Source organism: Nyctereutes procyonoides, unplaced genomic scaffold (genome assembly GCF_905146905.1).
Source record: "Nyctereutes procyonoides isolate TBG_1078 unplaced genomic scaffold, NYPRO_anot_genome, whole genome shotgun sequence".
Classification (NCBI taxonomy): Eukaryota; Metazoa; Chordata; class Mammalia; order Carnivora; family Canidae; genus Nyctereutes; species Nyctereutes procyonoides.
Genome location: NW_026575051.1, coordinates 43,727,459 through 43,751,410, shown reverse-complemented (window position 1 = coordinate 43,751,410; position 23,952 = coordinate 43,727,459). Strand labels below are relative to the sequence as shown.

General features: G+C 35.8%; 1 protein-coding gene across 1 annotated transcript in view; it reads left to right on the top strand.

The window, feature by feature from the left end:
• The window catches only part of ME1 (malic enzyme 1), a 198,788-nt gene that overhangs the window by 161,846 nt on the left and 12,990 nt on the right, over window positions 1-23,952 (top strand). The window contains exons 8-12 of the mRNA XM_055330798.1: window positions 1,957-2,054; window positions 3,804-3,917; window positions 18,631-18,736; window positions 20,112-20,254; window positions 23,180-23,353. Of these exons, the coding sequence (XP_055186773.1) occupies window positions 1,957-2,054; window positions 3,804-3,917; window positions 18,631-18,736; window positions 20,112-20,254; window positions 23,180-23,353 (635 nt within the window). The remainder of the gene's footprint in view (window positions 1-1,956; window positions 2,055-3,803; window positions 3,918-18,630; window positions 18,737-20,111; window positions 20,255-23,179; window positions 23,354-23,952) is intronic.

Genomic DNA, 23,952 nt, shown 5'->3' with positions numbered 1-23,952 from the left:
AGAAGGAGGAACCCTTGTGCACTGTTGCTGGGAATGCAAATTGGTGCAGCCATTGTGGAAAACAGTATGGAGAGTCTCCAAAAAACTAAAACCACAAATACCCTATAATTCAATAATTCCACTACGAAGTATTTCCTCAAAGAAAACAGGCTTTCATTTTAAATGTTATATAGGAGAGTTGTCTCTACATAATGTATCACTTACCACAGTTTATTATAATGATGCCTCAAAATTCAAGCATTTTATTTTCGTGATTTATGTTGTGTTTCTAAATAAAAAAACATGCAAGTGACACAGGTCTTCAGTAATTATCATTTATCGTGATCTTATTTATGACTACCAGATTCTACAAGAAAGAAACAACCAAAAGATTGAAAAGAACAAACATACTAATGGTGAAATGCTTCATTCATCCTTGGTACTTGGCATATATGACACTTCATCATTGTGTCATTCATCAGACCTAGTCTAAATATATTTTTTTACACCAAATATGGATGTTTAAAGTTTAATTAAGCTTTGCTACCTAGGTGAGTGATCTAGGAACCATTATAGGTAATGTGTTATGTAGAGGAGTGAAAATAGATGAGAGAGCTGGGAAATACTACAAGAGGGTGCAAAGTTTTACTTTGGACCTGAGCCAATAAAGAATTTGAGCTATGAAATTATGTTTAAAAGCAAGAAAACTGCTCTGTGATCTGTGAAAGCTTATATGCCAAAGTAGTAAAAGTAGTACTGGTGAAGTTTCTATGACCGTGGGGCATGATGAGGAAAACTCAGTCTATTATCCTAAATAAATTTTACATTAATATTGTCCAGCACCTTTGGGATCCACCAATGATTGTTATAGGTTTAATTGTAATAGCCAATTAAAGGACACAATAACATCAGATTTTAATTGCTATTGTCTGTCAGTTTTTAAAATTAAAGATTTAAAGATCAAATTCCAAATGTATTGGAAACGTCATTACTACCACAACCATTATCAGCAAGAATTTACTGCACACCTATTTTGTATAGACGGGATTAGTAGTAGGTTTCAGGGTCCCTAGAGTAATTAGGTGGAAGAATCTAATAGCACTTAGTACTCTTTTGTCTCACACAGTAGAACTATTTTATTTTACATATGAGGAAACTGATTAAATAATTTTTCTAGGAGCACCTGGGTGACTCATTCGGTTAAGCACCTGCCTTTGGGTTCAGGTCATGATCCTGCAATCCTGCGGTCCTGAGATCGAGTCCCACATTGTGCTCCCTGTTCAGTGGGAGGTCTGCTTCTCCCTCTCCTGCTACTCCTCTCCCCGCTTGTATGCTCTCTCTCTCTCTCTCTCTCTCTCTCTCTCTTAGTCACTCTCAAGTAAATGAATACATCTTTAAAAAAACAAAATGAGGGGATCCCTGGGTGGTTCACCAGCTCAGCACCTGCCTTTGGCCCAAGGCGTGATCCTGGATCGAGTCCCGCGTCAGGCTCCTGGCATGGATCCTGCTTCTCCCTCTGCCTGTGTCTCTGCCTCTCTCTCTCTCTCTCTCTCTCTCTCTCTCTCTCTCTCTCTCTCTCTTCCCCTGTGTCTATCATGAATAAATAAATAAAATCTTTTTTAAAAAACCCAAAATGAAAAAAAAAATAATTTCTCTAAATTCATCTAGCTAGTAAACAGGTTGACCTGGAATCCACATAAGAATTCAAACCCCATGCTTTTATTCATTATATCACATTAAGTCATAGAACCTTTTTGGAAAGTCATCAAGAATAGTGGAGAGTTGCTGTGCTAAAATATTGATGTCCATAGCCTGAGAATTTCACCTCATATGTAAGCATGAGGTCAGACAACCATAGGTTCCCTTTCTGTACCAGTTACCTTGTTGTACAATGAATTCAAGAGGCAAATAAAGATTCAAGACTTTGAATTTGGCAGGATCTGTTTGAGGATCATGTAAGGCTATTTCTTGTTACAGGAACAGCGTCTGTTGCAGTGGCAGGCGTTCTTGCGGCTCTTCGAATAACCAAAAACAAACTGTCTGATCAAAAAATACTCTTCCAAGGAGCTGGAGAGGTACTTGCCTTATACAATACTTATATTATCTTAAAGTGATGAACAGAATTTATCTTAATTATTCACTAATTTGAAGTTTAAGGTATTTTTTCAAATTTTCAATATATTGCAGCTATTTATTGAAAGATTCCCCAGTTAAGTATTGAGGTATATTCATTTATCATAGGAGACTTTAGCATAGAGATATAGTGATACTTTTCACGTCTTAAATTTCTGAGATTATCGAATGGTGGCATGGGTTTTTGTTTTGTGTGTTTTGTGGGAACAAAAAAGTTTCCAATGTGTGATTATGTATAAAAGCTTTTAAGTTTTTAGGCTATTATATCTGATGCTTTTAGTGCCCTCCAGTGTCCCATATGAAAGTTCTCTTAATTTGATTCACAAATCAGTGTACACATATATAACTATATTCAAGTTTTTAAGAAAAACATATTTGAATTGGAGACTTGTGCATTATAACTGTTCACATGCAAAAGAACCAAAACATTCACAGTTGCTGGAAGGAAAAGGCACGGAGACAAAAGTAAAAGTAGGCTGTTTTTGTTCTCTTCTGCTGTGAGTTAATCATTTGGAAGAAGAAAACTAGACTCCACTGATAATTCATGCCCCCAAAATAGGACTTAAAATGTCAATTGAGTTTGAGCTTCTGGTGAAAAAACTGCCCAAATCTGTTTAGAATTGTAGGATGGAGTGAAAGAAGAAATACTTCGTGGCTATATATAAAGAACCTTTAAATTTTCAAATTGAATATGATTATAAACAAATGTATTACACTAGTAGAAATTGTATATATTATGTTGGTTTTGATTTTACTTGTTCTTAAAATGAAATTCACAAAGCTAGAATTTAAATGCCAAGATGTAAACATGTCAAAGTATTCAGAATATAAATCACAAGTTCATTTTCACATCAAAATAAAAATCAAGGCTAAATTACATCTTATTAAAATTTGAGTTTTTTATTTGGATGAAGGTTACATGCTGTATTTAATTTTAGTCAGCTTCTTCTATTTCAAATTCTCTGAATTTCCAAAGGATTTTGATGAATGGTACAGGTCAGTTCTTGATACTCAGCAGGGCAGATGTATTCATGGTTGGATGATTCAAAACTGGCACTTGTTTGTCCCTGAAAAGGTTTTGGACATTCACAGATTATCACAAAATTTATCAAATACCAAAGAAGTTGATTGCTTTTAATCTTGAAAGAGATTTCACAGTACTTTCTTTGTCCAAATTAATAGAGTAAATAAATGCTTAGGGACAGAGATTTTATGTGTTTTATTCTATTGCCTAATTGGTCAAGTTCCCATCCAAATGACCAGGCTTCATTCTTCAAATTCAATAGAGGAGCTGGAGCCCAACAATAAACAATACAGTCCAATAAGCAAGGCTGACCAGGTCATTCTTTTAAGTTCAATATTTTCTCGTTGGAGCAAATCTTAATTGCATTAACAGGATTAAAGATGATGACAATCAAGGATATCACTGATTTATCTGTGGCTAAAGAGCAGGCCACATAATAGTGGTTCTGTTGTGATAAGAAGAGTAAATAATTGTCCTTTAGCTTACCCCAAATGTGACAAAAATACTTTGCTCCCAGTATAAATGAATGAATATAACCGTTTAGGTCAGTAGTAGAGCCATTTTGTTCTTTCTTATTAACAAAGATAAAATGGAGTGAAACGTAACTCTTGATAAGTTATTATGTGGAACAACTTTTTAAAGTTTTGTTTTTATAATGTCTTCTCAGGCTGCCTTAGGGATCGCACACCTGATTGTTATGGCCATGGAAAAAGAAGGTTTACCAAAAGAGAAGGCCATGAAAAAGATATGGTTGGTTGACTCAAAAGGATTAATAGTCAAGGTAAGAATTTCTTTTTTTTTTTTTTTGAAAGACTTTATTTATTCATGAGAGACAGAGAGAGAGGCAGAGATATAAGCAAAGGGAGAAGCAGGCTCTCTGCAGGAGCCCAGTGTGGGACTCGATCCTGGACCCTGGGATCACACCCTGAGCCCAAAGGCAGACACTTAACCACTGAGCCACCCAGGTGTCCCAGAATTTGTCAATTTTAACTGAATAAAAATTAATGTGTCATTCTGGATGCCCATCTCAAAGACTACTACTGCTTCCACTCACCATACCCCCAACACTATGTTGAAAGAAAAACTGTTGTATATGAATGACCACATGTCATACAATAATACTGATACTCTTCTGAAAAAGAAGACTGGCTCAGCTACCAAATCGGGTTGGCCTATGACGTTTATTGGCTCCTTACTACTCTATGGGTTGTCAGTCCACTTGAATTAGTTTCTGGATGAGGCAGTATTATATTGATACAGCAGGAACACCTAAGGGTAGCTCCTTTTATTAAAGGTTATCTGGCAAATTACACAATAGCTAGGAAAAAAGAACAAACCATGAAATAGCTACCCTTTTGCCTGCTACTTTCTCTCAACTAAACTCTTGAGAGTTTGAATGGGAATTCCTGAGAAGTGCTTTAAAAAATGACTATTTCAGTGTTAACTGACAAGGTCGTTTTCCCAGCTCTAATAGAGATAACAGGACCTACTTCATAAGTTATTGTGAGAACCAAATAAGACTAGGTAGGTTGACTATGTTGCTACATGGCTATAAGGCATTAATATTACTTCTGCCATTCTATGCACATTAGTCACTCTTCTTTAAACTGCCAGAAGAAAATACTTGTAAATCTTCTTTCTACCTGAAGATGAACTTTTAAAATAACCAGTGATAAGCATAGACTTCAGGAATTTAATATAGAAGCAAATGTGAAATGTGTACAAACTTTCTGGAAAAATGGCTTATGTGTATCCAGAACCTTTAAAAGTTTATGCTTCTGACCCAATAGTTTCCATTGTAAGAATATATCTTACAAGAGATAGAGACGTAACAATGTTTTATGTTTTCTTCTTTCTTTAAAAGTTTTTATTTAAATTCTAGTTAGCATACAGTGTAAGCTTAGTTTCAGGTGTACAATATAGTGATTCAACACTTACATACACGTGGTGGTCATCACAGGTACACGCCTATTTAACCCAACCTCCCACCCACCTTCCCCTGTGGTAACCATCAGTTTGTTATCTATAGTTACGGGTCTCTTTCTTAGTTTGCCTCCCTTTCTCTCTCTTTTTTTCCCTTTGCTCATTTGTTTTGTTTCTTAAATTCCACACGAGTGAAATCATATGGTATTTGTATTTCTCTGACTTACTTATTTTGCTTAGCATAATACTCTCTAGCTCCATCAATGTTGTTGCAAATGGCAAAATTTTATTCTTTTTATGGCTGAGTAATATTCCATATCTCTCTTTCTCTCTCTCTCTCTCTCTCTCTCTCTCTCTCTCATACACACACACACACACACACACAACACACACACACACCACATTTTTTTTCATCCTTTCATTTATCACTGGGCAGTTGGGCTCCATAATTTGGCTATTGTAGATAATGCTTCTATAATTATCAGGGTGTATGTATCCCTTTAAGTTAGTCTTTTTGTATTTTTTGGGTAAAGACCTAGTAGTTCAATTGCTGGATTATAGGCTAGTTCTACTTTTTAACTTTTTGAGGAATTTTCATCTGTTTTCCAGAGTGGCTGCACCAGTTTGCATTCATACCAACGGTGCAAGAGGGTTCTCTCTTCTCCACATCCTTGCCAATACCTGTTGTTTCTTGTGTTGTTGACTTTAGTCATTTTGACAGTGTGAGGTGATAACTTTACTGTAGCTTTGATTTGTATTTCCCTAAGGATGAGTGATACTGAACATCTTTTCATGTGTCTATTAGCTCATCTGTAGGTCTTCTTTGGAAAAATGTCTGTTCATGTCTTCTACCTATTTTTAAATTGGATTATTCATTTTTGGGGGGTGTTGAGTTTTATAAGTTCTTTATATATTTTAGATATTAACCTGTTATCAGATATGTCATTTGCAAACATCTTCTCCCGTTTTGTTGCCTTTTTGTTTTGTTGTTTATTTCCCTTGCTGTGCAGAAGCTTTTTATTTTGATGTAGTCCCAATAGTTTATTTTTGTTTTTGTTTCTCTTGCCTCAGGAGACATTTCTACTAAGAAATGCTATGGCCAATGTCAAAGAAGTTACTACCTATGTTCTCCACTAGGATTTTAATGGTTTCCTGTCTCACATTTAGGTCCTTCATCCATTTTGAATTTACTTTTGTGTATGGTATAAGAAAGTGGTCCCGTTTCATTCTTTTGCATGTTACTATCCAGTTTTCCCAACACTATTTATTGAAGAGGCTCTTTTTCCCATTGGATATTCTTTCCTGCCTTGTCAAAGATTGACAACGAAGTATTCTATTCCATTGATCTATGTCTCTGTTTTTGTGCCAGTCACAGTATTTTATGTTTAAGAATGTTATCACAGCATTACTCATAATAATGATGTGTTTTATCATACAGTCATTATAATAGTAATATGCTGTCTTAGCTGAAGAAAAAATGTAATATGCTATGTTTACCTAAATAAAGGATAGCTGTGAAGTAATTGTGGAGTAGATAAATGAATAGAAATATACAGTCTTTTTTTTAAAGAACTACAAATAGCATTAAATGATTAGCAGTATAATGTTAGATGAAAAAAGGAAAACCAACATGTTATATATTACTATTTTATTTTAAAAATTGAGTTGCAGGGGCATCTGAGTGGCTTAGGTGGTTAAGCAGATGACTCTTGATTTTATCTTGAAGCCATGGGATTGAGCCTTGTGTTGGGTTCCACACCCAGTGGGAAGTCTGCTTCAGGGTCTCTCTTTCCCTTTTCCTCTGCCCCATCCCTCCATCCCTGCTTGCATGCACCCTCTTTCTCAAATAGATAAATAAATCTAAAAAAAACTGAGTTGCATGTAAAATTATAGAAGTAAATGTATAAAGTATGTGTGATTTAAAAATTACATTATTTTAATGCCTTTTTGTATATTTCAAATTCTCCTTAGAAATTGTTTTCTTATAAAGCTAGAAAAAATTTGTAATTAGTATAGACAAATTTTGCCTTAAGGACAGATTGTATGCATAACTTTTTGTGGCAAATGAGAATCTATAAGGAAGGAAAACAAGATAGGAACTACTTTTACAGTATCTCCTGAGAATCAAATAATAATAATTTTATTAACTTGCAATTTAATTTTTTATAACATATTAGAAAAATGTAAAGTTTAAAATGTCTTGGCTTAAAAACTTATATTGCTTTGAAGAATCAGCATAAATAGAAAAAACTGTACATTGTGGCCACATAATATATAATAGTTTTGAAATGAGATTTACTGAATAAAATTGACTCTAGGTAGGCATTGTAGACTGTGGGATTCAGTAATTCCCTTGATCTCAGGAGCCTCACAGACTAGTGGGAAAAACTCAGACAAGCCAAAAGTTACATCTCTGCATGAAAATGTTATAGAAATGGGTCCTTGGTGCCAGGGGTGCCCTGGAGATAATGTTCCCAACTGCACTGGTGAGAATAATGGGAGTGCTGAGGAGAGTTCCTAGAAAAAGTGTCTCTTCACCTCAGTTTGAAAGGGAAGTTAGGAGTTTATCTTGAGTCTCCGTGGATGTCTTGAATGTCTCCTATGTAAAAGTGAGTGAAGGGAAATATAATCAGAAGTTCACTAGGAGATCATGATGGAACCTGTGGATCACGTCTTTCATCTCTGTGTCTTCAAAGCCCTATGTGATGTCTATCACATAATTGACAATAAATATTTTGTTAATAAATTAATTGATTGATGAATGGCCTTCCAGGCAGAAGAGCAGCATTTACAAAAGATGATATTTCATTATAAGAGGCATTTAGGGATTAGTTTGGAAAGGAAGCAGCTGACCGACCAGTGACAAAGGCTCTTATAAATCCTGACAATGAGCAATTGAAAAAACTTATGCAGAGGAGTTTTGTGTCTTGTCACTCTAGGCATTGTGGAGGATGAATTGAAATGAGGTAAAACTGAGTAAAAGAAACTAGTTACAAAGCTATTGTAGTAATACAGATAAAAATTAATTGGTGCCTGAAATAAAGCAGTGATTATTGTAGTAAGTGAAAGACATTTAATTCAGTAGATGTTTGGCAAATAGTATTGGCATACTTCTAAACACTAAATATGGAAGGAGGAGAAGTGTAGAGTATGGGCAGGAATCTAGCAGGACTCCTTGGGTGTCTAGATAAATGATATGGCCATTACTGTAAAAAAGGAATGATGAACAGACCAAGTTTAAGAGAAAGACTGAGTATTATGGGTATTAAGACTGGGTATTATGCTAGTTTGGACATAGCAGTTGGACATAGCAAGTTGAAGGTACCTCCAGTTTGGACATAGCAAGTTGAAGGTACCTTTGCACATCTCATGGAAATGTCTCCTTGGCAATCAGAGATATAAGACTGATGCTCAGGATAAGGGTCTGGGCTCCTGGAGATAGATTTCAGTGATATATGCATGTAAAAAGTTGGAGCCATGGGGAAAGCTATACAAATAGTGTTGTACTTTAGATACATGTATCTAAAAAAGTGAAAGTCTGGGACTATAGATTTCTTCTGTGATTTCTAGTAACATGTTTTATGTGAAATCATTATAAAATATACAGATTTTAGCATGTCAGATAATTTTAGCATAGATTTACTGAACTGAGACTCAAAATTCCATGGATTACAATACTTGGAATAACTGTGCAGTTTGTTGCCTAGACCTAATCAGTCATTCTTACTTTATGTCTTTTACTTGCCAAAATAAAGAACCGTATATATTCTGCTTGCCAAGATAAAGTTACATTTTAAAAGGTTGTTATATATTTAACAGCTTGTGCACTCTTTAATATAAAAGGAACATGAAGCTTCAATTAACCACTTTTCCTTTCAGGTTTTTATTTTTTTTTTTTTTTTTTTTTTTTTTTTTTTTTTTTTAAATTTTTATTTATTTATGATAGTCACAGACAGAGAGAGAGAGAGGCAGAGACATAGGCAGAGGGAGAAGCAGGCTCCATGCACCGGGAGCCCGACGTGGGATTCGATCCCGGGTCTCCAGGATCGCGCCCTGGGCCAAAGGCAGGCGCCAAACCGCTGCGCCACCCAGGGATCCCTCCTTTCAGGTTTTTAAAGTCAGAATTATTATGTTGATTTTTGTTGCGGAACTAATAAATCTTAGGACAACTAGTAAAGTAATATAATCTTGCTTTCAAATTTACATGTTTTTTTGGGTGTTGTCCTTTATCATTAATCCTTCCGTAAACTCTCCTGAGAACTAATAAGAATCAGGCAGCCCAGGTGGCTTAACGGTTTAGCGCCACCTTCAGCCCAAGGCCTGATCCTGGAGACGGGGATCGAGTCCCATATCGGGCTCCCTGCATGGGGCCTGCTTCTCCCTCTGCCTGTGTCTCTGCCTCTCTCTCTGTGTCTATCATGAATAAATAAATTAATTAATTTTAAAAAAGAACCAATAAGAATCATTTTATTAATTTTATTAACTTGTTATGTAATTGTTTATACTACATAAAAATACACCAAACCCCTTCACTCTTTAAAGACGTTAAGCCAGAAACTAAAAAGCATACTGTGTGATTGCCTCATTTATGGAGTTACATCTTCATCAGACTAGATGATTAATTCTGACAGTGAAATGGCACTGGCAGTCTGCTAAGAAGGCCCTTTCTATAGATGCAGAGAGGAGCCCTATTCAACTCTAACAAATAATGACCAGACAGTAGAACCAGCATGGCACTCTTATGCAAATTGTCCAAGTAGGCATGGATTCCAAAAGAAGGCCAACAAAAACACTTGTGGAAGAGTTCTTCTAGTGCCTATGTACAGGCAGAAATAAATATGTATCAGTAACAATCTATAGTTCATTTTTGTACCTGTTCTGGGTCATGAAATGCTAACCCCAAATCTTGATGGTCTTTGCCATATATCCTCTCCACCTGCACCAGAACATCTGTGCTTTTGAAAAAGGTAGTAATTCAGTACAGTTAGCCGCTTCTTCTCTAAGAACTGGCACAAAATAAGGGGGAAGGGGCGATTGAAGAAAAAAATAACGTTCAAAAGAATTTTCCGCTATCCATAATACATTTGGTTTAATTACAGACTCTTAAAAAAAAACAACACACATAGAAGTTGGGATTTCTATGATAAGAAATACTCATGTGCACTTTGCCAAAAGAAGGCAAAAAGCATTTCAGTAAGGGATCTTGGAAAGGGGAATGTCAACAGAAAAATCTTCTATATCCATATCCAACTGGTATGGGTAGTATAAAGAATATGGATTCCAGTTCAGATTTTGAAAGGAGGAAGAAAATGAGCCATTGGTGCAGAAAATAGAAGTCCAGGGATCCCTGGGTGGCGCAGCGGTTTGGCGCCTGCCTTTGGCCCAGGGCGCGATCCTGGAGACCCGGGATCGAATCCCACATCGGGCTCCCGGTGCATGGAGCCTGCTTCTCCCTCTGCCTGTGTCTCTGCCTTTCTCTCTCTCTCTGTATGACTATCGTAAATAAAATAAAAAAAAAAAAAAAAGAAAATAGAAGTCCAAAAGTATAGGCAGTCACCTTAGTATCGCCAGATCTAGAGGTCCCATTCCAGTAGTTTATCTAAACCAGATCAGCTTAATTTTCAAAATGGTATAGAAAATATTTGAGAGACCTTTATTTTTGTCTTCCAATTTCTTCTGTTTTGGGCAAGTAGAGCCTTTCACAGGTGCTAGTACTACATTTCATGATTCCTGGCCTTCCTAAGTAACTGTCAAGTATCAAGCCTTTGGGGCACCTGGGAGGCTCAGTGTTTGGGCGTCTGCTCTGGTCATGATCCCAGAGTCAGCATTGAGTCCTGGATGGGGCTTCCTACAGGGAGCCTGCTTCGCCCTCTGCCTACATCTCTTCCTCTCTCTGTATCTCTCATGAATAAATAGTCTTAAAAAAAAAAAAAAAGAATCAAGCCTTTCGGGGAGAGACTGTGGGTAATCTATGTTTCTTTTTTTTTAATTATTATTATTATTATTTATTTATGATAGTCAGAGAGAGAGAGAGAGAGAGAGAGAGAGGGGCAAAGACATAGGCAGAGGGAGAAGCAGGCTCCATGCACTGGGAGCTCGACGTGGGATTCGATCTCGGGTCTCCAGGATCGCGCCCTGGGCCAAAGGCAGGCGCTAAACCGCTGCGCCACCCAGGGATCCCATAATCTATGTTTCTTACTGGGTAGATGTTTTCTGGTCAGGATCTGGCTTCAGTGGCTAGGAGCTGCCGATACTGTTGCTATCTATGATTAAGAAAGTAAAGTGTTCATGCTGAAAACATACATCTTTCCTTTCAACATGTTTATCCATCTTCTTTGTAATTTGATTCTCATTCCCGGATATTTAGGGGATTTAAACCAAATTAAATATTTTTCATTATATCTAAAGTTGGCCATGAAAAAAGCAGTACTAGGAATCTGTGATTAATAATTTGTTATTCTGCAGTTTTTCTTCTTTAGTAAAGGAAAAATCATACGTTTTTGAAAACATATCACAAATCTTTTTAAAATGCATCTGGTAGAAATCTGACAAATCATTTGGCGCAGTGATTCTCAAAACTGGTAATTTTTTCCTAGTTACCTGGGAAACTTAAAAAGAAAATATGCATAGATTCCAGGGCCTCATCCTGGTCTTAAATTAGAATATCTGAAAGTAGGGGTCAGGAATCGCTCTTTCTTGAGGTGAGTCTGGTGCTCAGTTAGCTTTGGAAAGCTCAGATCTGGTTCACTTTTATCACATTGTCATCGTCACTAGTCCAAACTGCCTTTATAGATGGGGAAATCAATATCCATGGAACTATCAAAGGACATGCCCCAGGTCATGAGTGAAGAGAAGAGCCTGGGGACTGTGATCCTGAGCCTTAGTCTTATGTTCTGTCCCCAGAATTTGGAGATGGCATTTTCTGTGTCTCACTGAGGCAGGCGCTGTTCTCTACTTTTCTGAATATCATTAGAAATTTTCAGAAATAACAAATTTATTTGCTGTTGGCTATTAGAATGCATTCTGATAGCAGTGATTTTATTCATGTCCCTAGCCAACAAAGTTTATCACAAATTAATGGTATATTGACAACAATCAGCAGTTGTATGGACAATCTTGTAAAACACATTTAAAATTTTTTTAAATTTACAGTTTTGGATAAACTGAGACACTGCTCTCAGGAAACTACTTTGAGTCATTGAATTAAGAAAATGGGGGGCAGCCCCTGTGGCTCAGCGGTTTAGCGCCGCCTTCAGCCCAGGGCGTGATCCTGGAGACCCGGGATCGAGTCCCACGTCGGGCTCCCTGCGTGGAGCCTGCTTCTTCCTCTGCCTGTGTCTCTGACTCTCTCTCTCTCTTTGTGTCTCTTATGAATAAATATATAAAATCTATTAAAAAAATAAAATGGGGATCATGTCTGTCACTTTCAGATTACTCGGCATCTTCTAAACTCCGTTTACATCATGATTTTGCAGGCTCACATTCAATATAAACAGATTAGACCCCCTCCTGTTTGCATTTTGCAGCCACACAATTCATACTATACCAGGTTGGATTCAGTTATTTCAGCTGTTAAGAAAATCATTTCTAAGACTTTTGCTCTTAAGTTAGTTTTATTTTCTCATGTGGGAGGCTACTTGCCTTGGTGATGTAATGAAAATGAATAGATTTCCATTTTTATGGAGATCATATGTGAATTTATTTTAAACTGTATACCAGAAACAGTTTGGATCCACTTGCATTGTCATGTTGTTTGTCAGTAGTTGAATAGTCAAGAACTGGTTGTTTTCTCAGACTGGGAACATTAGATGCTTTCAGCAAGCCTTCACTGTGAGCACCTGATTCTTCTACTTCATGCTTTGGGCAGACTGTTTTTCCATGGATTGTGTGGGATCTTACTGTTTGATGAGCCTAAGCAGTTTTTAAAATAAACAAATCAGTGGCATATTTTCCTCTTTTTTAGTATTTCCTATTCTTATTCTGATGATAATTCTGAAAATCTTATAAATGTTCTTTTCTCTCACCATCCTTTCTTTGGGATTTCTTTCTACTTCAAGTAAACCACAGGAAAAGACCAATTATGTTTTACTGTTATTAAAGAAGAAAGCATGATACTAGAATGCAGTATTACAATATTTAAAGACAGATCTAGGAAGTATGATCTTCCTTGACCATGTTCAACATTGGTTATTCCTTTCATGGAATATAGTTTTCAATTTTGTGGTATATAAAGCAGAACAAGAGCATCTGAGAGTTCTGTTGAGCCACTAACCAATTATAGGGAAGAGAGATAGATTCAAGTAGAAAAATAGATTAAAAACATCAGGGTTCCTCACCTGGGAAAGGAGATAGTATGATTCAGTATCTGTTTTAAAATACCCAAAATATTTTTTTAAAAGATTGTATTTATTTATTTGGGGCGGGGGAGAGGGCATGTGAGGGGGAGGACCAGAGGGAAAGGGATAAACAAACTCTGTGCTGAGCACCAGAGTCTCATGGTGGGGCTCAGTCGCAGGATCCTGAGATCATGACCTGAGCTAAAACCAAGACTCAGATGCTTGACCAACTGAACCACCCAGACACCACCCCTACACAAAAGAGTGTATAAGGACATTGATACAAAATTGAACAAAAAGAAATTGTATAAATGCAACAAGCAAGAATTCAGGAGTAAAAAAAATAATTGTTAAAGTATAGAGAAATGGTAGAATTTACATTGCTTTGAATCTTTAAAAAAGTATAGACAGTTTCTTGGTTTTTACTGTTTGGTCATTGGTCTTCCCAGATGATAAGGGTTTGTCAAGGCAGTCCTCCTGATAGTGTGTGTGCTATTTTCAGATATGAAATGAAGTGACTCTAAAGATCAGTATTAGTTAGATTTCAGGTTAAATTGCTATACAAGGAGACCTCCAAATATGGTAACTTAAACAAGTTAAAATTTACTTCTGTGTCATCTAATAGTCTAGAGATAGGCAGAAGAAGAGAGGCATCTGGTTTGAAGCAGCTTTCCAGTTCTCACTGTCCCAGCCAGCTGGGGAAAGGGGGGTAGGGAATGGACAGGGGGAGGGTGCTGGATGTGCTGCATCAGAAGTTGCACACATAACTTTCACTCCATCCTTTCGACCAGAGATAGTCTTAGCCCACTTTAGGCTGCAAGGAGAGTAAGAAGTACAGTCTCCACCTGGGCAGCAATGTGATTGGCTAAAACTAGGAAATCATATTTAAAAAGAGTGAATAAAAAAAAAGGCTTTTTAAAAAAGGGATTACACATCTAAAAATTTAAGATTTCATATTGTGTTTTCACAATAATTTAAAAAAAAAAACAAGACAACTTTTGATCTTGGGGTTGTAAGTTCAAGTCCCACATTGGATGTAGAGATGATTTAAAAATAAAATCTTTAAAAAAATAAAATAAAATATTTTAAAAAATAAAAGAAATATGACATTTTGAGACACTATAGTAAATTTATTGGATTATATTTGCATAATACTTACACTTTGTCAGGTGGAAAATCAAAAAGACCAGTAGGCAAACACTGTAATACATTGTCTTCTCTAAGAGTTACACATTTTCTTAGCACTTCTCAAGATTATGTAACATTGTGTTGAGGTGACTATCCAGTTTGGAGTGGGTGACTAATTATCCTGAGATCTTTTTCTCTGTCAGAGAATCTAGCACATGTTAAAGTTCCTTTGTCCATAAAAACATTCTGAAATGCAAATCTCTAAATCTTAAAAGTAGTAGACAACAGGGCTGAATGTTCAGTTGTCGTGCATATCTGTATTATAGTAAGGAGACTACTGTAGCCATGGACTGGAGCATCAGGGTCTCAGCCACAAACAGGAAAGCTGCCAAATATGGTGGCCACTGCCACCACCATTACTTAGCACTCACCTGTTGGTAGTGGGCTAGACACTAGAGACCACTGCTTTTGCCTGAAAACCAGCAAGCACTACCACAAGCTTCAGGAAAAGCTATATGGCCATGCTTCACGATGTGTACTTTCTTCCTCAAAGTCCTATGAAGGTACATCAACTTGGTGACTGCTGGGTTGAAAGTAGAAACTCTAGCTGCAAGATCTAGTTTATCCCTTTAGCCTCAAATGTACAGAAAGTCATACTAGAAGCAATTTGGAGTTCTATAGTGTTTGCCATATAGAGCCTCAGATAGATATTAGTTTAACCTCTTGCCTTTATACTTGAAATTGAGTATATGCATTTCTGGGAAAGAGCAACAAGCCAAAACTATGTCGTGTTTAGTGTAGAATGCTGGAATCTGGAAGTTATTATTCCTAGGAAATATGTTTGCAACTTTATTTAGTACCTGTCCTAGAAATTTCATTGTTGCGAGAACAAAAATAGTCATGAATTTTAGCTTATACTACTTCCAGAAATAGTTCAGAAATAATTTAGATAGTTAAATACTGTAACTCTCAAATGGTTCCAAGTTCTTATTCTTATCCAAACCAGAATTTTTCATTCCTTTCCAATAATGCAACTTTCTTTTTGGCAAATAACTAAGCAAATAACTAAGAGCATTGAGGTAGGAGATAGATTGCAAAAGCATTCCTTTCATTAAATTGTTTCAGGAAAAGGAACCTCTTATTCCCAAAGCAACAGATAGGAACAATGAGTAAAAAGAAATGATGGAATGTACAATCAAAATTAAAATTATCCCCTGTATCACTCAGCTATTGCATATTTATTGAAAGCCACAGAATCTCAGTGACATACAACCATAATACTTTATTTCTCACATACCTGAGGGTTAGGTGGAGTAGCTCTGATGATGTTGGCTGGGTGGCTCTAAGCCATAGGTTGACTCCAGGCCTTTTTCACAAGGTTCTCATCCTCGTTGGACCAGCCAGCTAGTCAGGTTATGCACTTTTAAAGCACAAATGGTAAAGGCAGGCACAAGAAAATAAGTAGAAACGCCAATTACCCTTAAGACCTAAGCTTGGAACTGACACACTCTCATTTCAGTGTACATTTTATTGACTAAAGAATCATATGTTCAAGTCCAAAGACAAGGGCTTGGAAAGTATAAGTGCTTTTTGTAGGAGGAACTGTCAAGTTACAGTGCAAAAGAACATTGACACAGGAAATAGATGATGAGAAATTGGGGCCTAAGGCAAACTCTGAATTATCAAAATATTTGGAGGGAATTCTGAGGTACTCCAAATGCCTCTGTTTTTTTTTCATTCGTGATTAATAAATTATCATTAAACCTAGCCTTTATTTATATACTAGGATAATGTTGAATTAATCTCTATAATTGAGATATGTAAATGAAATACATTTCCTGGCTGAGAAGCAAAGAGAAATGAGATGAGGGCACCAGGTATCCCCTCCCCACAATTTGGTGATAGTTGTAAAGATTTCATACAGTATTGTCATAGATTTCTTTATATTATTAAAAAGGAATTAAAAAAATCTTGTCTCTAAATAAAAAACAGAATATTTACTGTTTACTCATGAAATCAGTCTAGATTTGCATAAACTATTTGTTGTTGAACCTATGATTAATTCTAAAAAGCCTATAATAGATAGGGTTTATTGAACAATTAGATGCTTCCTGATAGAAATAGAAACTGAATTTATGGGGGCGCCTAGATGGCTTAGTTGGTTAAGTGGCTTCCTTTGGCTCAGGTCATGATCTCAGGGTCCTGGGATAGATCCCTAGTTTAGGTTCCCTGCTAAGTGGGGAGTCTGCTTCTCCATCTCCCTCTGACCCTCCCCCTACATGCTCTCCAGTTCACACTCTCAAATACATAAATAAAATCTGTTAAAAAAATAAATAATTTATGTGATGCTTTTGACTTTTTTCTTAATAAACAAGTTAAATAAGAATATGATCTAACTACATTCAATTTAATACTACTGGAGACTAGAATGTTCTTTTAAGTGAATATGAAACAGCTTCAAATTTGATTCTGAATGAAGTATAAATTCACATATAATTTTGTGTCAGTTTCAGGTATACACATAATAATTCAATACTTGTGTATATTGCAAAATGATCACCAGTCTAGTTAACACTTATCATCACATAGGGTTATAATTGGGGGTTTTGTGATAACTTAGAAGATCTACTCTCTTAGCAACTTTTAAATATAGAGTACAGTATTATACCTTTTATTTTTTAATATTTTATTTATTTATTCATGAGAGACACAGAGAAAGAGAGGCAGAGACACAGGCAGAGGGAGAAGCAGGCTCCATGCAGGGAGCCTGATGTGAGACTCAGTCCTGGGACTCTAGGATCACACCCCAGGCTGAAGGCAGGCGCTAAAACGCTGAGTCAACCAGGGATCCTCATATACAGTACAGCATTAACTATAGTTGCCAAGCCATACATTATATCCCTAGGACTTACTTATTTTGAAAGTTTGTACCTTTGACCTCCTTCATCCATTTTGCCCCTCCTCTCCTCACTTCTGACAACCACAAATCTGTTCTCTGTATCTGTAAATTCAGGATTGTTGGAGTTTTTTTTTTTTTTTAGATTCTAACATGTAAGTGAAATCATATGATATTTATCTTTTTCTTACTTATCTCACTTAGCATAATGCCCTAAAGGTCCATCCATGTTGTTGTAAATGGCAATATTTCATTATTTTTTTATGGCTGAATAATAATCACTAGTCTTCTGTGTGTGTGTGCGCGTGCGTGAGCGCCATGTTTTGTTTTCCCCCTTTCCGTTCATCTATTGATGGGCACATAGGTTGCTTCTATGTCTTGGCTACTGTGAATAATATTTATTTAAATACTGGTTTTCCTTTTTCTTTCTTTTTCTTTTTTTAGTTTTTATTAAATTCCAGTTGGTTAACACATAGTGTAATATTAGTTGCCCTACTTCTTAAAATTGTTGAGGGGATCATATGAAATATATGAAAACAACTTGCAAGTCATCAAGTACCATATAACATTAGGCAGTGATTTATGATTTTAAGTCAAAATCTTAAAAATTTGCAGCTAGAAAATTATAATTGCATGTTTCCTAGATAACACATGACACACTCTAATCAAAACATTAAGATAAAATATACAAAGCTAGTGCTTATTCAGAAAATCAAACTATGATATAAATATGGCATCAAGTTCCATTTTTTAACTCAGTGGTACATAAATTGAGAGTGCTGTGGCTAAAGTTAGCTCTGCATTAGAAAACAATGTTATTTAACACAAATATTGTTTAGTAAATGATATTTAAACATTTTGCTTTGCCATTTATTAGTGCCAGTTTCTCACAAATGTCTGTAGAATCAGGATTTTTAGTATTAAATAACAGTTAAGAAAAAGACTAAAAAAAAAAAAAGAAAAGGAAAGACTTTTAGCTTGTTCACTGTTACATCCCCATTGCCTAGGACATTGTCTAAGACACAGTATTTGTTGAAAGACTGAATGAAGGAATACTCTAATAATTGGAGAAGAGAGTTTAAGAACAGCTGTAACGCATGATGCATGATGATGTTAAGGACAAATACCAGTAATATGTGTAATATTCCAAAATGTCTTTGTTTCACATATGTTTGGCAGATTTAACATTTCTTCTTATTTGCTTTACTTAGGGACGTGCTGCCTTAACACAAGAGAAGGAGCAATTTGCCCATGAACATGAAGAAATGAAGAACCTAGAAGCCATTGTTCAAGAAATAAAACCAACTGCCCTCATAGGTAAACTTTTCCCTTTTTCCCATAAACCCCACCCTGACCTCATATTGGCCTGATTCATTTTCTTACTGATTTTTGAGGCATAATTGAACTTTTTGAAAATTTAACCTTTGGAATTCACAAATATAATTACACATTCACTGAATCAGCAGTACCCCATAGACACCTAGATTTGTAAATTTAGTGCTTCCCTCTCAGTCCTACCAATCCCAGCTAAAGTGTGTGGCCCCCTTTGCTGACTCTGTCAGCTTGTTAATCCTTGGCATAATACACTCTTTACCAGGCTTGATTACTCCAGATAGACAGTGATTCTCAAATGGGAGTGATTTTGCCCTCAGAGAAACATTTGGCAATGTCTGGAGATGGTTTTGGTTGTCACAACTTTGGAAAGGTTGGGGGTGGGGTGTCAGGGCTACTGACATCTAGTAGGTGGGGACTGAGGATGCTGCTCAACATCCTATAATGCATAGGAAAGCCCTCCCCTGCCAACAAAGAATCATCCAACCCAAAATGTTAATATCCCAGAGGTTGAGAAACACTGAACTAACTAGACACTCCTTGAAGACAAGGACCATATTTATATTCCTTATAGCACTTAATGCAGTAGCTTACAGTGTATGTGCACATATGATCTTTACTAGTCAAATTTAATGTTAAAAAAATGCAGCCAAAGTTATGAAGCTTTATGCCATATTTTGTGTGTATATGATGTTAGTCCTTGTTTTGTAACATACTTCATTCCTAGATGCTCTTGTGAAATAGATGACAGTATTGAGAACAATGATGATAATCATAATAAAAGCAAATACTCTCTGCCGGAAACTATAATAAGCTCTTATTGTTGTTTTTTACAAAATATATTGTATCAGGAATCTGATTTTTTTTTCTATTTCCATTATGCTAATTGCCGTATTCTTCTGTGAGGATTCTTTCATTGAGTGATACTTCAATTTTTCAATTGAATTAGATGATTGTCTTAAGTGTCAAGCACTGGTTTATAAAACATAATTATAGCCTGAGAGACTGGAATATATTCATAGAATTGTTTATAGAGAGATAATATATCTTAGCCACATTTTAATTTCCTGATTTAAATGTCTATAATCAAAATACCTAGGGAGTGGGTCACTAACTCAGTGTATTATGAGCCGAATGTTGTATCTGTGATTTTTTTGTGTAGATACTTGTAGATTTGTAACCCTATAAATCATTGGCATTAATGAACTTATCTCTTTTTGTCACTTTAATGCAAATATTCCGTATTTTGTTTAGGGTCTATTAGAAAGTGACCTGACATGTCTCGTTGTTTGAGGGCATGGACTTCTTAGATTAATTAACCAATGATAGTCTATTCACTGGTTTCTCATTTCTACATTAGGAGTTGCTGCAATTGGTGGTGCATTCTCAGAACAAATTCTCAAAGATATGGCTGCCTTCAATGAACGGCCTATTATTTTTGCTTTGAGTAATCCAACTAGCAAAGCAGAATGTACTGCAGAGCAGTGCTATAAACTAACCAAGGTAAAGCAAAAGTATAACTGATTTCTACCCCTCCTCCATTCCCCAGCTCCACCAATGCTGGCACAGACTTTGATATTTTATAATCTAATTCTTATTCATTATAGGGGAGCCAAGGATATCTAAGGTTCTTACCACTTAATCTTTAAAAATTAAACAACCAAGATTGAAAGCAAAGTGAATAAGTTAGAAGGGATAAGAATTCTTTCCTTTTCCAGAATGTTGTATAAAATCCTCCTCTTCTTCAGTAAAACAAAATAAACTTTGTAATGTTTATTGATAGTTTTTCTCCAGTGGTTTTGAAGTCTCCAAGATTTAAATATGAAAGCTAAAAAGGAAAAAGTGTGATTCTAGATGCTTACTAAAATAACTCTTAATTAGCTATTTCTGAACATTGAAGCAAAGTAAGACCACAATCTTATTTTTGCTTTGCTAAATCCTGGGTTTGGATTTTGGTGGCATGGTGGTACATTTGGGCAGTATTTTGACATCCAGCCAGGTTGGGATAGGCATCCTCAGAGGTTAAGGATTTTATTATTTCCAAAAAAAAAAAAAAAAGTGGCATATTTTATACTATGTTGGTATTAATATAAAATTTGACTAATAGGTTGGAACTATTTTCCCTTGAAAGACTTGAAATGTCATTACAACAAAATAGAGGTTGGATCATATATATCTAGCACTTTTATTTTGGAAATAAATCCAAAATGAACTAGAAAAGGTAAATATGACACAAAGTTAGGTCACTCTGCACAAATCAGAGCTTGATGGCACTGGTCCTTTAACATTATAACATTAAATGCTCATTATTAGAATTAATGAACTTGTTGGGAAGGAGCTACCCCATTGTTTATCTCTCTGATTTGTGATGACATCCGTGTTCTCAATAATTTCAATTTTCAACCCATCTCTAGATTGAGGAATTTGTCTGACATTCCTCAGTAGTCCTTAAGCCTTTAAAAGGGAAAACAGATTCCTCTGGGAAATAAGATTTTAGCATGGTGCATTAGGCATAATAAATGTTTATGTAATTATTTTGTCATGTATCTCAGTAGGTGTGAAGAGTTTGTAGACTCCCCAGGAATAGACATGAACAAAATTGGCCAAATTTATAGTTGTATTTTTAAATTTGAATGTGTCTGATACAAATGGCCTAATTCTTACCATTTTACCTAATGTTCTATGTTGTTAAAAATTTTGAAATAAAATTGAAGGTTATTTTGAGGCTAAAAGTTTAAATACTGGTTTGGCCAAAGGATTACAGCACAAGCAAAGGTCCATCTGTGCTGGATAAGTTTCTACTTTCCTCATTAGGAAAGGTCTAATGTCATTAGGAAAGGTTAAGAATACAAAATACAGAAAGATGATTGAATCATGAAGAACTATAATCCAAAATTATGGAGAGATTTTCTTCTGCATATTAACAGTCCATGTACATGAGAATGGTAGCTATCATTTATTGAGTGTCGTTCCTCCTTAAAATGATGATTATAAAATAGTAGGCAGGAAGTGGAGGTGAGAAAGGAGATAAGCATATATATATAGTTTTTTAGGTCTTTTCCTCAGCTATAATTTTTTGAAGATATATATATATTTCAAATAATAAAATTACATTAGAAAGTTCCTTATAATAAAATATTTTATCTGCTAAACAGATGAAGTTATCAGACTTGTCTGAAAACAAAATGTAATGTTCTATAAAACATGTGTCCTATAGACATCTAGATGAAAATTTCTATTTTCTTTCTTACCTGTTTTCATCTTTTTATACCCTGATGAAGGTTGAATCATTATACAACTTTACCTGTATACAAAAATATATTACGACCTTTGTTAAAAATGAATATTAAGTTAATATTATTAATATTATAATGAATTTAGATCCTAAGTAGGGATGGAAAGTTACAGCAAAAACTGTCATTATTTAAATGTTGCTTTTTTCAAATGAATTTCTTAGATTGTGACGCTTTATTTGTCAAGGGTTTCCTATAACTATTTTAGAAGCCTGACTGTTCTCAGCTACATTTCCACCCTCATTTTCACAGATCAGAAAGATTCTCCCCCAACCTTTTTTTTTTTTTTTTTTTTTTGAGAAAGAGTGGAGGGGCAGAGGGAGACGGAGAGAGAGAATCCCAAGCAGACTCCGTGACTCCATACACAGTGTGGAGCCCATAGTGGGGCTCAATCTCACAACTGTGAGATCATGAGCTGAGCTGAAATCAGGAGTCAGGCATTTAACCTACTAGCCACCTAGGTGCCCCTCTTCCTTTTTGATTAGCAGTATGAATTTGCAGCACCTAGTAGGCCCTAAGTCACTGCCATCTAAGGCATGCAATATGTGAGATTTCTCAAAAACAGTGTAACAAAATATGAAAAAATGACAATTTTTGACAATTATTGATAATTTAACTTTACTCTTAATTTGCTAATCCCATTTGTACTATTGAGTTTGTTTCTACGTGATTTTCTATATAATTCTCCACAATATGGAAATACATAAAATTTGTCCCAGTGATTATGTTGAAATGTGTAGATCCCTAAACTCTAACCTAAAATGTCATACTTTCCAATGCTGTAATGTTAATCTCTCATTTTTTTAATGTTTAGAAGTGTATAATCTGAAGCCCCTATAGAAATGGTTAGTAGGCTTATTGGTTGGACCATTGCAGAGAAGAGAGTGGTGATGTTGGGGCATCCTGTGCTTTGCACACATCTCTAAGGAGAGTGAGGCAGAGAACAACAGTAATCATCCACCTCAGAACTTATTGCCAACATCATAAAAACTTGCCCAGACTTATTAGAGAGTAAACAAAAATTAGCCTTCTCTCTAAACACTCAGTACTGTAACTATGGGGTAGTTCTGCTATGATACATTTGTTTGAAAATATCATGCTTCTTTTTAAAGGTAGCCACATGTCTGTGTTGTAGGGGCGTGCGATTTTTGCCAGTGGCAGTCCTTTTGATCCGGTCACCCTTCCAAATGGACGGACCCTATATCCTGGCCAAGGAAACAATTCCTATGTGTTTCCTGGAGTCGCTCTTGGTGTCGTGGCATGTGGATTGAGACATATCACAGATAACATTTTTCTCACAACTGCTGAGGTATTGTAAAATACTCTGTGTTCACCAAGGCTATAAAACTCCAAGTGAGCTCAGTGTTGGTTGTTTAATGATCTCTTTATATAAAATCTCAGCTCGTTCCCTATAAGATACAAAGTCAAAAGGAAAGAAACTCTCCTAGTGGACAGTAAGGGGTGGGTAGTGGGTTCATATTGAGTCACTAAATAAAAGACTGCTCATCAGTAGCCAGTAGAAAACTTCTGATCTCTTACAAGGAAGCTTTTTTTGTCTTCACACTTCCAATCGAATTCTGTGACAGTAGTGACACAAAAATACTGTTGCAAATCATAATGAAGTGGTAAGTATTTCTCCAGTCCTTCCTTAATAACAGCATTTTGAAGGTTTAAAATAAAAGTCATTTGGCATAGTTAGAAAGTACTTATCATTAAGGATTCAGGGCAGAAAATAGAAACTACTCTAATATTTCAAGTGGAAAGAAAATTAAAACAAGGAATTAATGTTTATAAAGTTATTAAAAGCACAGATGTAGGTTTGAGTGTGGGCCTTCAGGAAGGATCCTCAGAACATCACAAAACAGACTCATGAGGGATCGGTAAGAACTCTTAAGAACTGAAGGATCT